This window comes from Battus philenor, unplaced genomic scaffold (genome assembly GCF_028537555.1).
Source record: "Battus philenor isolate CCGP_79_NKW_IND1 unplaced genomic scaffold, ilBatPhil1.0.hap1 SCAF_3, whole genome shotgun sequence".
NCBI classification, from domain to species: Eukaryota; Metazoa; Arthropoda; class Insecta; order Lepidoptera; family Papilionidae; genus Battus; species Battus philenor.
In genome coordinates, this window is record NW_027181693.1 from 1216647 (window position 1) to 1232596 (window position 15950).

Here is a 15950-nt window from a genome sequence, read left to right on the forward strand (position 1 = left end):
TACGCATTGTTAGCTCAGGTATTTTATCATAATTTTGTCCAGAACATATTGCCACTATTGTAGATAAGTATATTAGTACTTCTAATTTAATTTTCACTTTAATGACAGGAGTTTGGCTTATCTGAATCTATCTATTCAGACTTCTGCTCAATTTTTGGCTGTTTATTTACTGGATGTTCTGTAGTCCGATTTTAATTTGTTTCATTACCTAAACATCTTCCTTCTTCTATTTTCATTTTCTCTCTAACTATTGAATGTTTGCTATCCTTTTTAATACTAGTCAGATTACTTAAATAGATTTCTACTATTATTGTTTCGCTTATTACGGGAGATAGTTCATCTTTCTCCAAAATTTTCGTGTCTTTAACAAATTATTTTTTTTGTATCTTTCCAATTACAAAGGTTGAGGGATGATGAATGATAAACAGGAATAAGTAAGATCTCGTTAGAAATAAGTACCTAGTCAAAACTTAAGTCAAATTAATATAATAATGTAAAAGAATATACCAAAAACAGATTAGAGAAATAGGAAAATGTGGAGAAGAGAGTGAGATATCGTAAGAATAGAGGAAAAGAATGAAAAGTACGAAAGAAATCGTGATGGAAGAAAGACGAAAACAACGAAAGAAAATATGACTCATAGAAGAGGAGAATTAAAAAATAAATAACTGTAAAAATTATTAAATTGAAAAATAAAGTCCCTGCCCTTCAGAAGATAGGTGTGAACGAATGATATCCAATAAAAGCATTTTCGAAGTTTTAGCAGTCACGTTGTATTTTTTTGATTGTCCAAAATGCTTTTGTGTGACAAACTCTGGCTAAATAGATCTTCTTCGGATATAATTATGTTAAACAAGACTTCCTGAATAGGAGGTTCCGTACTTACGTTTAACAGTTACTTCTGCTTCTAGAACGTCCTTGCCAAGGTTGTTGCTGATTTCGCACTGCCATTTACCAGCATCTCCAAGTTCTGCCTTCATCACTTCCAGCTTGTACAAGTCACCGTCATTGGTGACGCGGATCCTGGCATCAGGTTTGACCTCTTTGCCATCATGACGCCAGATGACGGTGGGTTTGGGTGTACCACTTGCTTGAACCGTGAACACAAGGGGTAGGGATTCGAAAACGTTGCTATCTTTCATGCTGCTTTCTCCGAGTTTTGGGGGTGCTGGAATATTGAAAGAAATGATTGGAAAATTTTATTTCGCTGTAGATTTCTTATGTAAGATATCGTCTAAGGTAATCTCTATTACAGAAATGTTCTTAAAGAAAGAAGAGTAAAATTTAAAATATTTCTTGAAAATCAGAAAGTCTTAAGAATTACTCCCAGCAGATTGTGATTTGACGAAAACGGTATCTGGAATTACTATCTTAGTATTTTTAAAGAAAAAAAAAGAAAGACGAAAAAATGTTCTAGAACATATCTAAAAAAATTCAAATTTTAGGGCATCAACGGACACGTATACATCATCAACATTGAAAAATATATTTACAACAGTAGAGGAATACCATATGCAGCACTAGAAAAAAGTTTTCATACTAAAAATAAAATCATATTGCATATTTACAGCAGTTATTATTTAAATAATACTCTTAATAAAAAATACTCACCTTCGTGTGTGTTTGTGTGGCTGGGTACATTTGTATTGTGTCGTATCGATGTGTGAGTGTACATACCAATTACGTTGTACGGCGTGCACACATACGTAATGCTTAACAACTACGACTTCATGCCAACATTTAACACACACACACGTAAAACATAAGAATTACCTTTATGTGGACGAGTAGTACAAGTTAACATCTCCTTCGCAAAGTGGTCCGTTTATTAGTATGCCAGAAGGGAATGTTATTACGCATGCGTTCTAAAACAAACATACGGTAGAACATTAATTGAATCAATTTCTGAACGCTTTGATGTACGTAAACATAGATCTGGTATTTTCTTTAATTAAAACAGCTTAAATCGCCACAAATAATTACATGAATGGAAAAATAATACTACAAAGTAAATATCAGATCATAGTTAGAGAAAAAATAGCTGCATTATTGAAAGAATTGAGAGTTGAAGCAACATTATAAATTTGTTATGCCCCTAACAAAATTTGTAGCGTTACAAAAATCATTTTAGCCTTCCAGTATTCTCGTTTCAATAATTTATGCACTTGACAATTACCTTTTTCATCTTCTTTGTTTATAATATCGTCTAATATGCTTCTTTGTCTCTGGCTTCTTCTTAGCAGCGCTTCCAACTCTCCGTCCTCCTCCTCTTCTACGCTGAATAGTTTTGCGCCGTGCTTCTTCTTTCTTTCTACAGTCGTTTCTGCTACGTTTTTAGTCATGTTTTCAGGATTCGTCATGTGCCCCATTACTAACTCCTCCATTATACGATTTTTGACATCTTCAATTCTTTCATCCACGTTTTTGAATTCGCTTTCATCGAACTCTTTTGAAATATGTATAAGTTTTTCTGTGATGTCATTTTCAAATATTTTCTGGCGTTTCTCTTTCAGTATTATCGATTCTTCATCGCCGTCCTTTGTGAGATAGTCCTCTTTAAATGACGACTGTCGTACGTATGAATCCTTGCTGAATATTTTACGATTGTCATCTATATCGAAAATCGATTTAGACAGATCCTCTATTGATATTTCCCGCGATAACGATTCGTTTTGCCAACTATTTTCGTCTTCCGAAACAGAATGTATGGATACTGTTCTGTTTCCAGTATGTCTCACATACCGTATGCTGTCAGCATCGGAGTCGGTTTGCGGTTCTTCTATAATGCCATAAGTTCCTCTTCTCACATGATCAGGTATAGTGTAATAGCCTAAATCTGATAAGAAATAACTATGGCTCGCAATTTCTTCTACTTCTAGAGAAGAAGAATGGGGTTTGTTTGGTTGAATGACTTTTCTAGTGCACCCATCATCGTCTTCGTAATATTTGGATGTCATTTTATGCAAAGTGTGTGTTTCAGCTGGACCTAATAGTTAAAATATTATTATGACCACATTTATACTATTCTTACGTAAAAGATCATGCAATAAGTGACCAAGTATTATAAAAGTTTAAGATAATTTTTCTAAAAATAGAATGTGACGGAAGTGAGATGGCTGAAGGAGAGTAGTTGAGAAGGAAGATAAGCTAAGCAATATACTAACCTGTCACTATAGCGCCGTGGGAGCAAGTACTGCTGACCTTAGACACAATAATAGACCCGTCGTCTCCTGTCTTGAACGTGGTTATTGTTTCGAACACTCGGCCTAAACATAACAAATCACACTTCGTTTGTTAAAAATAACACAAGTTAAGCATGCAATATTATTTGGCGAAATCGTGTTTCCCGCTGTGTATAAGCTGTTTGTTTTATAGAGATATGAGGAAGCTCAAAGCAATCTTATAATTTATACCTTCAGTTTCGGCACTTAACGGTTCTTCTTTAAGAGATTGTCTTTTAACAGATTTACGTTTTGATGGTTTCAAATCTTCCTCTATTTCAACTTCTGTTACAGCTTCAGGTTTTGTTGATCCCTTTTCTCCTTTTTCTTTTTTAGTTTCAATATCTTTGACCTTTGGTTTCTTTAATTCTTCATCTTTATTATCATCCCAAAATGATTTTTCTTCCAGTGGCTCTGGCTCCGAGAATGATTTTCTAGATTTAAGAGGTACTTCTTTTATTTCTTCGATTTCCACTTTTTTGCTTTGTTCATTGTCATTATCATCCCATATATTATTTTCTTCAGCATTTTCCGGCTGTGTGAACGATGTTTTCGCTTTTGAAGATTCTTCTTGGATATAATCTTCTTGTACGTTTTTGGTTTCATTTTCACTGTCGTGTAATAAATTATGAATTGCCGTTTCAGGCTCGGATATTGACATTTTACTCTTTTGTGGTGTTTCTTTAACTTCCTTTACTTGTACCTCCTTCTGTTTTTCATTCTCATCGTCATTCCAGAATGATTTGTCTTCGGCTTTTTCGGGTTCCGAAAATGATCTTTTAGGTTTTTCTGGTTTTTGGTTAACGTCATCTACCTGTATCTTTGTTACTTTCGTATTATTTTCATCCTCAAAAGACTTTTCTTCAGAAGTTTCCGGTTCCGAAAAAGATTTTCTACCTTTTTGTGGTACTCTATAATCCTCGTCACATATTTCTTTTTTGCTTTTCTCATTCGGCTTATCATCCCAGATAGATTTTTCTTCGATAGATTCTGACTGCGAGAAAGATTTTTCTAAATTACCCGGGACAGGTTTAACATCATCAACTGTAGGTTTCTTTGTTTTAAAATCATCATCATCAACATCGTCCCAGAATGATTTCTCTTCTATAACTTCCGGTTCGGTCAACGACTTTTCAGCTATCTTACTTGGAGGTTCTATATCTTCGAACCGAACGCTTTTTGAATTATCTTCGACATTTCGTTTTTCGTCTTTAGCATCGTTTATTTCTTTTTTAGTGGCATTCTTTTTATTTTTAGTACCCTCTACATCCTCTACTACTTGTTTTTGAAGTTTGATTTCCTCCTCAAGCTCTGATTCAACGGCTGTTTCTTTCTTGAATCTCGAATGAACTTCTTTAGCTATTAAAAATAACGAAAATTGATGGTATTATAATGATTTTTTGATGTTTGTTCAGTGTATTAAGGACATCACAAAAAGGTGAAGGTACAAATGCGAGACATGGTGTTTAGGTACTAAGGAAAATCACACGAGCATTCTAGTCTAGTGAATGCTTTATTATATTAACTAGGTATATCTAAAAATAAAAATATCCATAATTAGGATTCTACAACAAAATTAATGCGTGCAATGCAGTAGTAATCTACTTCAGGTAACACTACTTTCCAAATCACTATTATCATACCTACGTTTGCAAGTTGCCATTGGTGTGTGAATTAATGTTGTTTCCTCTTACATGTTGTTTTATAACTCTACCTTATTTAAGTGTACGATGTGTTTTGTGTGAACTCGCTGAAATTATCTGTTGCTAAATATAGTTCGGGATTACCAGTAATTTAAATTTTTTTGTGTTTTTTTACAAATTTTATTAGATATCACCAGACGTTTAAGATTTCGTGTTATTCTGAATGATACTCACTGTGCACTGTGACCGTACTCTTAGAGCTGACACTACCCATTTCGTTTTCTGCCCTCACTTCATACTCGCCACCATCTTCTTCCTTCACGAGTGTTACCGTTAAGTTATAATTTTCTAATCTGAAAACATATTTATTTCAAGTATAAACAGCCTTGTTCAAGTTGGTTAATTAAAGTAAATATTTTCATAAATCTATCATCAAACCTTTTGGTGTCTCTTTCTATTTTGATTCTGGCATCAGTGGTGACCTCCTTGCCGTCTTTATACCATTTAACTTTGGGTTCTGGACAACCTTCCACTTCTACCTCCAGTTTGAGTGTCTGCCCAGCATCGACGGTCATGTCCACCAGGCTCTTGGTGATCCTGGGTTTCCCTGTATACATGGACAATAAATGTTATATCTTTAGGTACATGCTTAGTTTTCAAGCATATTTGAATAGACTTGTTGACGTTTATAACACTTATTCGAATCTCAATTTGAATCTTTAATTAAGTCATCCAACTGGAATGGAAGATCACAAAAGCCTTAGAATTCTTAGGCGGATGCTTTTTGAAGTGACTGGGCAAAAAGCCTACCAGAAGGATATTGAGTAATGCATAATAACACTATTTTAATATTTTTAAATATTAAATATTTTTACGATAATAAAGTGGTTTAATTTATGGCAGAAGATTCAATAACATCATCATCTATATGTCAGTTGATAGATGCCCACTGCAAGGTATAAGTCTCTCCCAAAGATCAACACGATGATAGGTCTTTCTCCACCAGCATTCAGCGACTTCCCCAGATCTTGACTGAATAAGCAAATTTTAGATCCAAGTTGATTGCTGAAGAATAATTTTATAGATGATGATAATTAAATCAGAGTCTTATAAAATAAAAAAGAAAACCAATGCAACTGACTGTTGACAGTGAATGTAGCTTGACAGGAGTCGTTCCCGAGCTCGTTGGTGACCTTGCAGCTGTACTGGCCCGACAGTTCAGCGGACACTTCCTTCAAGATTAGCTTGTGAGTGCTGCCGTTGTCCACGCGCGTGTAAACTGACTTTTTCTCCGTTATCTCCACGTCTCCCAAGTACCTGAATAATTGGGACTTTTTTATTTACGTTTGATTTTTTAATATTCAATTCTGACCAACCTAAAACTCTGTCAATTATTTATAATCGTATAAAAAGGTCAGTGTAGTCAGACCCACCATAAAGATATTTTGCGCTTACACACAAGCGCAAAATATCTTTATGGTGGGTCGTTTACATGCATATTTGTACAGTCGATTATTTTAACATTATAAGTAAAGCTACCACGGGCTCGAAAAACTAATTTACTGAGAAGAGCAGGCTAGTAATGGAACAGATGCTCTTTTTAAACACCTGCCAATATCAAAAACTTTGTGATTAAAACCTCTGTAAATTGTAATGGGTATTATTATTATGTAAATTGATATAGAGTTTATTGAGTAACTTTTGTCTATGTAGGATTATGATCCTTTTGCACGTCCTCACAATGTATGTAATAATGTCTGTTAAAATGTAATTAGTTTTTAAGTGTCCTGAACGAGTAAAAATAAAATAAAATTAAATGAACTAGTACTTACCATTGGACCTTGGGCTCTGGGTAGGCTTCTACGTCAACTGTGAACTCAACGTTGACGTCACCCTCGCTAGCTGTGAGGTCTTGAAGTTTGCGATGGAACTGTGGTGCACAGCGCACGTTCAGCAGACAGGAGTCACTTGCGGAGCCGTGGACATTTCGCACCTGGTAACCAAATAAGATCGAATTGTAGCGAAATAATCACAGTTGTCAAAATGCTTTCGCTTATCTGTCAATCTATCGATCTACGCATGCGCAAAAACTAAGGACTCGCGGCGTATGATTTGTAGGCGGTTGTTAAAACCGCGTCTCACGCCGAAAAATATTATGAAATATAAAAAATGGCGAACGGCGTCAAGTGACATATGTGTTGTTTTGTAAATTTGTATTAAACATTGATTCAAAATTAATATAAGATAGTCTTTAATTCAATATTCCATCAAGCACTAAAGATTTAATACAATATAATCAAATCAAATATAATCAAATAATATAATATTTATTGATATTTGTTTGATATCATGTTAGATATGATCCAGAAAACCCACCTCGCAGGAGTATTCTCCAGCATCAGCGCGTGCAGCTGAAGTGATGACCAGTGAATGCGCTTCACCGGATGATGAGATCTTGACCGTCGAAGAAGACGTCAGTTCTGTTTTATTCTTGAACCTGTTGAATAGCAATACTCAATATATACTTGACTTGATAATTCCTCTATTCTAAAAATGTACAAGAAAGCCTGTGATAATAATTTTGGCAGTACAATTTGCCAAAGATTGCCAGAACAACTTGATACAACCTTAAACTGTGTAAAACTGCTGGGTTATAAGAGCGAAACAAACATACTTAAATGACGGATTACCGTCGATTCTTTCTCTTTTTAATGTGTTCCCAAAAGTGGAAATGCTATAAGACAAACAAAAACCACACAAATCGATCTTTAAATAAGCAACTGAAGCGACTGACCATTTGACATCCGGTGCCGGGTCGGACTCCGTCTCGATCTTGAAGGTGACTGTCTCTTTCTCCTCGCAGACTTTGGTGCTGCCCAGCTTCTTGATAATCTTCGGCGCGGAAGATACGTGCCATTGCCAGAAGTCCGAGCATTGGTTGACTTCGTTCCTGTACATCGCAATATCACTTATTTATATTTAAAAGTCACTAGATACATAGTTTCTATAGTTTTAAACTAGATGGCGTTAGGAACGCTTTAATTTTGGACGATGTCGATAGATGGCATTGGCGGTCGATTTTCCCGTTGCGGATATAAGAACTCTGCGATAAGTTATAAATTATACATAGATTGTAATATTTTTGGAACTTTAACTTTTGATATTGAAAAAATATGAATTTCTTAAGACAAATTAATAAGAAAAATAATTTAAATAGTATACCTGTAAGAAATTTTGTCATATCGTTTACTATTTAAAAAGGAATAAGTAAGTCTCAAAGGCGTAAAGATGACGACGATTTGATGAAGTAATTGAACTAACTTTGCGACGACGGAGTATGATCCGGTGTCAGTGAGCTTCGCGTCCTTGATGGTGATCTTGTAGACCTGGTCGGACTCCTTCACAATGATTATCCTTTCCGAACTCTTGATTTCAGCGCCGTCCTTGTAAAACGAGACCTCCGGAACGGGTGTACCTTCAACTTCTATTGTAACGGTGTGAGTGTCGCCCACCTGTAAAACGTCATCTATATATCATCAACTTTTCAGCAAATTGACATCTATTCTTGGATATAGGCATCTTCCATGGATTTCCAAAGAGACAACTCGAAGACGCATATGTCTTCGAGTTGTTTATGCACTATATAGCCTGCGTACAGCTACTCAAACTTGCCAAAGCTATGTAACTGTAACTTTTAGATTATCTACGTGTCTTCGTGGGCAGGTGAAGGAGTCCTGAAATGACCACATTGCAGTGATCAGCGGCAAAACCCAAGGTTACATGCTACGGTGAAAATGTCCAGATTGATACAGATGGAAAATGTAAATCCAGGGCTGGAAAAAAGAAGATACGCACCATACATGATTGGTTCTCAATTTTCTTCTTGATCTTGGGAGCGTCCTTGACGAGCAGTTGTACAACGGTGGTGTCTTCACCGAGCTCATTGCTGGCGGTCACGTGATATTCACCAGCATCGGCAGCGGTCACGTTCTTAATGACCAGTGACATAGACTCTTCATCCTCGTACAAGAACCTATCATCAGATTTGTGTATTTTGATATAAACGATATATATATGTGGATATATTACTGTGATAAAAAGTAAGATGAAATTGTCATTTTAAGCTCCCGAGTTTTAGGAAGGCAGGTAAATTATTTTCCCTAGATTGGTAGGACTGTCTATAAAATTTGGTAAGCATGTTTGTCAAAAGTTAGAATATCATTTGTCTTATCCCAAATTATTTTGAAAGATGTTTTGCGTCTCAAAAGCGTTACAACTTGATTGTTTTTTAGAAATAATCTTCAAAATCCGACTGATTTCATTCCACTATCTCCGTATTCGCCTGATTTGACTTTGTCCGACTTCTGGCTATTCAGAAAACTTAAAAGTCCAACACGGGATCGCCGTTATAACACGATTGAAGAGATAAAAACGGAATCCAACATCTTGAAGGCTATACCGGAAACAGGCTATTCCGATTGTTGCGAGGACAGGAAAAACCTTGTTAAATGTGCCTTTTATCGGACGTCGATTACTTTGAAGGGAATGAAATTGATTTGAAAAATAAATAACAAATTATTATTTTATAAACAATTTCATGTTACTATTTGATCTCAGTATTATATGTATATGCATATACACAGATTTCTACTGAGTAAGATATTTATTTATATATATACATATACACAAAAACACCTATATAAATATATATATATATATATATATATATATATATATATAAGTCAACATTTTTTAACTGTGAAAAGTGTTTTATTTATATTTATTGGATATGTCGCAACATGCCAATGAATTTGAAATTGTGATTTCGGCCAAGGCAGATCGCAATTCAACATTTTTACAATATCCGTATAATTTTAATTCTTCTCCGAGTAATATAATTCTGAGGTGTGTGATATACACAAATATTTGGATATTTTTAAATTGCATTTTAATAAAACACAAGATTCTAGAAATCGCTGTAAACTGAATCGAGATGAATGAAGATGTTCTTATATCTATACTTTTTTATTACTTTTTTAAAATTAAATAATAGTAACTTATACGACTCAAAGGTCAAATAAATAGATTGAGGTGCAAATCGTTGAAGGTTTAAATAAATACTGACTTGTGCCTGGAATCGGGTTCCACGAGCTGTCCGTCGTGTTTGACCACGACGCTGGGCTTTGGATATCCTTTGCATTGCAGCTCGATCATGGCTGAACCGCCCGCGGAGACCACGGCTGTACGGTGCTCTATCACGAGCGTTGGCTTCTCTGGTTCCCGGTGAAGTTCATGGACGGCACCTTGGTGATCAGAAAGACTTTATATATCAAAGATCCGAAGATGTCGCCGAGACCGTTAAAACTATACGCTAGATAATAAGGCTGTGGGTTTTATAGTTTCTTTTATGACCCCCTTTTTTGAGGACATCTAGTTGTTTCTTCATCATGGGTGGACCAGAAGCAACATTTTCTCAATAATTTATTCACAATTTTCTTTTTATTTTCTCGCTCTTCTTTTATCCGTTTCGGCATCTTTCTCTAGCTTTTCTATTTTTCCATCACAATCTCTTTCATTCCTTTCCATACCTTCTTACCTTTCATACATCACCTCTCATCCTTCGCCATTCCTCCTGGATACTGTTATTATCAATTTTCATTTTATTTCTCTACCCAATAATATTACAGTCATTGTAACATTTTCCTAAACTAGTTTTTTGTTTTATACTTTTCTAATTATGAAAAGGACTAATATATAGTTACTTCCGCTATGTAGCAGTAGTCGTGCAATAAAGTGTACCGCCCGCCAGCCCGCTGATAAATGCGCGTGCGGTAAACAAGCTTGCTGTATGTGCCTATTGGCTGATGATAGTGTTACTTTTATGTTACACGGTAAGTTTTATGTCTTTATAGTTCTATCTATATAAAGCGCCCATCAGCAGACGCCCAGCTGTGGACATGTGAAATGATGATGAACATGGTATAAGCAAAAGCAAAGCTGATCAGAACAAACCTTGCACTGTAAGCTCGGCTGAACAGGATATATTTCCGGTGCTGGTTTTAGCCACGCAGGTGTATAGACCGGCGTCTTCTGGCTTCACGTGCTGGAACACCAGCGCCAACGAATCCTCGTCTTCTCCCAGCAGCACCTGGTGATGAAAATACTAATTTGAACCACTGAATGTCGAAGCTACTTGGAAGTTACTTTCGCATTTCTTTGAGTGTCTTAATAGTTTCGTATTATTTGATAAAAAACCTCTTTGGACGAAGCCTTCATCCGCGAGAGGCTTCCTGTAAATCGAATATATATATATATATGAGTTATAATAATAAAAGTAAATAAAAATTTTAAGAAGGCTGTCCAGGAGGAAATAGTGAAAAAAGAGGTGATGTATGAATGATAATAGAATGAATGATTATGTGAAGGAAAAAAGAGAAACCAGTGAAAGAAATTGAGATATACGAAAGAGAAGCAAATAAATAAAATTAGATATTGAACAAATTATTTGAAAAATTGTTCCTGCGTACCCAAGACAGAGGAATATACGAGATGTTCCCAATAAGGGGGCCATTAGTATATTTATATATAGTCTGTATGTCCTTTATAAAATCGTAAAGTATGCATTAGATCACGTGATGACCTTCAACAAAGTTATTGTGCATGAGCCCAAGGAGGTTTCTAAATTGGTATAACCAATTTTAGACAGATGGCACCACTGTCATTACAATAAATTTCTTATACTTCAATAACAGTTCGTGCTAATTTGAATTGAAACGGAAACAGCGAATGAATGAATGACGTTTCGTGTTTGTAGGTGACATAAAAAATTATGTAAATCGTGATACCTAAATAAGTTTATTGTTAAATATCACGCGGATGAAGCCGCGGGGCAAAGCTACTCTCAAAGTAATAATAATATTAGTTTTAAGATATACTAATCCAACCAATGAATTAACTAACTTATATTACAAATGCTGATTACTCAAAAACTGTAAGTTATTTACAATAAAAATTAGACTTTTAAGATCTTTATGCAAGAATCATAAGTTTTTTTTTTTAAATAATTTATTAATAATTAGGAAGTAAAATAAGAGATCTATTGTTAGCTTACCTTGAATCTCTCTTCCGGGTCGAAAGGCTGTCCATCTCTCTTCCAAGTGAACGTGGCTTTCTCTCCTTTTGCCAATAGTCCTTCACCACCTGGAGGCAGTTCACCGAAGATGTTCTTGTCGTCTAAAAGAAGGGAGAAATATAAATCCAAGGTTATTTAAAACTAGCTGTGTCTGTGACTTCGTATGCGAGGAGTTTAACAAAAAAACTAATTAGTTTAGTTTTTTTAATTTAATTTATTTCTAAAATGAAAGTACTTATATAACAATACTACTTGGGAATGTTTTGCACTAACAATGTAACGTGAATAAAAAAAAATCGAACGTGTTTGTTGTGCGCTTTTCTCAGACAATGACGCGTCAGGAATTCTCATAACTTTATAAAATCTAGCTGTGCACTCGACTATGCCCGCGTGGAATTAATTTTGTTTTTCGTTGAAGAATTTTTCTAAAATAAAAATAGTCAAAATTATTTCTTATTACGACTGTTACCTGCCAGTATATGTACCGTTAAAATCAGTCCAGACATTTCATAGACTAGCCGAAACCAACAGACAGACAAACAGATTAAAATTTAAAAAAAAATCGGTATATACATCGTAAATATTTTCATATGCGTGTAGTATAAAGTTATTTTAATATTACAAACAGACAACCAAATTTTATTTATTTGCATGTATAATAATTTTATATAAATAATAATATAAATGTAGCGTGCGCGTTCTTTTATGATTGAATTAAAATTCCAACGCCGATTTTAATTCGGACGATATCACGAGACTATATCACGAAATTGTAAATTGTAAATAGTTGTATACATGTAAATACAACACGCTTACAAACTACTACGCAATTTTCGAATTTTTCGAATATAGCATCTTCTCTTATTTACTAGACCTATATTGACTTTAATGATGACTAGCATAGGATCTTGTTCGACCCTTTTTGTATTACTTCTGATTATTATTCTTTTCTCTCTTATATTGTTCTACATTTTTGGAGAATTGGAGAAATATAGGGCAAATATTACCCTGAAAAAGGCGATGCGGTCTTCTTCGATCCTCTTCCCCATTTCGACTTCAGAATCAGAGTGGATCGTAAATAGCTCGATCAATTTTTCAGTTTTTCGCTATCGTTGCGCAATAGCAGAAGAATCCGCAAATTGCGGCGCTATATTTAGCGGAGGAGGCGGTAAACAAACACTGGAAGCCGCCCAATAGTCGCGTCATTCGGCAAATTAAACTGAATAGCTCTTATTGTTGTTAACTTTATTACCTTTGTTATCCATTTAGAACGATATAGCCTTTAATAAAAACTTCTTCATACTTTTAAACATGGACTTATGATATTTCTTGAATGACTAGCAAAATATACGGCAGTAAAATGTGGTCTCTCTCTCTTTATTTAAAAAAATTAGATTTTAAGACATTCCCTAACTAACCTATCTCCACCCTCCGATCATCCTAGATATAAGCGTTGCTATGTATTGTATTGTTTCTGAAGATGTTAATGCTGTTAGCCCTAAGGCTTTTACAGCTTCATCGGTACTGAGTTCAAAGAGCGGAAGGGTCCATGAACTAGATCTAGAAAGCGTTGCTAGAGTTTTGTCTGACACTTCTTCTCAGACAATATAGCAATAGCAACCGGCCAAGCAGGTTCGGCACTCTCGTCGCCCTGATGTTGAAATGCTAAGCGGGTAATATCGACGAGTGACAGCTCTTGCAGAAGTCCCCCCGTGGGAGTCCTAGACCTTAGTCACTATTTCCGTTTATCTCTTCTCCATTCAAATATTTTTGAAAATAAATTTAAAATTGCTTTCAGAGATATTATTATAAAAACGTACATCTTGCCCCTAAAAGCATAAAAAACCTGGATATTTAATGGAATCAGGCGTTACCTCGCGGAAGTCCATCCTAAGCAAGAAAAGGACCAATATTTAGCCACTTCCGCACATGCAGTGGTAGTCGTGCAATGAAATGCCGGCCGTCGGCCCGCTGATAAACGCGTATGCGGCAAACAATGCGAATTACACAACCGCCACCACCAAATTACTCAACACGTGTTTCACCCCTCCACGGGGCATCTTCAGGAGTTAGGATTAGTGCCAAACACAGAGTTGTTTTGCCAAACTGGCGTTGATCACCCTGTATATAAAATCAATGAGAAGTGGTAGTCCAGCGGTAGAGGACTGAGACGTATGATCATAGGTCGCAAGTTTGATTACTAAGATATAATTTTATATAATTCACATATTGTGCATTAATTATATAGAATTGCCACAGCTAAGAAGCAAGTTTCCAGAAGATAGACAGAATCGTCTTCTGCGTACCATAATACCACACTGCGATCACCAGCCTGCCTTCCAAGAATGGAGATTATGGTAAATCCTCCCATAGATATTCAATGACAACCGAGACCAGAGTTCCCCAAACTTTTTTGTGTCGTAGACCCCTTGCCATGTTTTTCCATGTTGGGTAGACCCCCTACTTATCTGATATTGATTTCCTGTAAATTTCTAACTGTAGTGAAATTTAGTGTTAAAAACTTAAAGTAAAAACACATGTTAATTTACACATTTATTAATTGAATTTAAATTAAAACTACTCAAAATAAAATTTTGTATCTGTTATGTAAAATATATGTAACATTAAATAAAAATTTTTTTTACTTCTTGGGTACTTTTATAAATAATGTAAATGTTTTGATATTATAAGATACTATCAAAGTAAGTAAATAGGTACTATCAGTGTATGTGTTGAGATCCACTATTGTGGACCCCCATTTTCATTTCATGGACCCCCAAATTTTTTTTCGCTGAGGTAGACCCCTTGCAGGTTGTCATAGACCCTTAGGGGTCGATATAGACCACTTTGGGAATCACTGATCTAGACGGATACTGGATTTCAAACATATTTAAATTGAAACTTTTTATCCTTGTTTTAATTACGGTAAATGCTATGACTGAAATCATTTCAAATAAATCTTGCGTTTTCATTCTGAATTTATATTTTTAAAACCCTTTTTATTTTGAAACTTCACATCGTATATAGCACAAAGGTTGTATATACAAGTAAATTCCTCAATCAATTTCACATCTGCTATCGGAGAGATGAGATTTAAAAGCGATATTATTAAAAAAAGTATATTATTCTATTTATAAATACTATACTGATGTTAATGCGTGGAATTAAATGTTGCTCACTCAGGAAGATAATTATTGTCGCGCGCTCTTTATAAAACTATATTTATAAAGAGCAACTGTTGAATTTCTCGCCAGCTCTCAACAGAACTGCTTTACAAGCCGGCGATAGCTGTCAGTGTGGTCAACAATGTTGACGTTTTATATTAATTGACGACTCGAAAGTGCATGTAGCGTATTTGAATAAAGAATATTTTGATTTTGACTATAAACATTGTCAGTATAGAACGGATCCGGAAGACATGTCTAACTTTTTTTTTATTTTACTTTTTTTTTTAATTATTTAAAATAATGACACTAATGGAACAACACTAATTGTTTCAGATGTTTTCAGTGAACAAGGTCGACCTGTCAACTGTTTGATGTAAACAATTACGTAATAACATTACGACAAACACAAGTCGAACATTTTACTGTCAAAAAAAAAGATCTTAAAAAATAAATGTTTTTTACGAATCGCGTTATACGAGTTTTAGCATAACATTGTTTCCGCAAATCACTGTAATACAGGGTGATCATATGGCTCATTTGTTGTCAATTAATGTATGGTAACATATCCATAAATCAATAGTATTAAAAACAATAAATAACGTAGAGATAATATTGTAAGAAAAAGCGCTTTTTAAAAGAAGAATTACTTATTCTTTTTTACCCTATAGATGCCTTCTACCTCTCCCATAGATATAAATAGGGGATGTACCATAATCGCCACGCTTGGCAGGCAGGTTGGCGATCGGAGTGTGGTATTATGGTACGCAGATGTTTATGAGCATGTAAA

The 15950-nt window shown here is 35.0% G+C and overlaps 1 protein-coding gene across 1 annotated transcript in view; it reads right to left on the reverse strand.

Annotated features, from left to right (window-relative positions):
• Obsc (Obscurin) overlaps positions 1-15950 on the reverse strand; it is a 169254-nt gene that overhangs the window by 30581 nt on the left and 122723 nt on the right. The window contains exons 17-31 of the mRNA XM_068770296.1: positions 11976-12097; positions 10877-11012; positions 9990-10167; positions 8720-8897; positions 8186-8376; positions 7659-7814; positions 7241-7361; positions 6697-6857; positions 6006-6181; positions 5303-5471; positions 5099-5217; positions 3414-4580; positions 3165-3266; positions 2177-2986; positions 887-1168 (exon numbers count right to left, since the gene is read on the reverse strand). Coding sequence (XP_068626397.1) covers positions 887-1168; positions 2177-2986; positions 3165-3266; positions 3414-4580; positions 5099-5217; positions 5303-5471; positions 6006-6181; positions 6697-6857; positions 7241-7361; positions 7659-7814; positions 8186-8376; positions 8720-8897; positions 9990-10167; positions 10877-11012; positions 11976-12097 — 4068 coding nt within the window. The remainder of the gene's footprint in view (positions 1-886; positions 1169-2176; positions 2987-3164; positions 3267-3413; positions 4581-5098; positions 5218-5302; positions 5472-6005; positions 6182-6696; positions 6858-7240; positions 7362-7658; positions 7815-8185; positions 8377-8719; positions 8898-9989; positions 10168-10876; positions 11013-11975; positions 12098-15950) is intronic.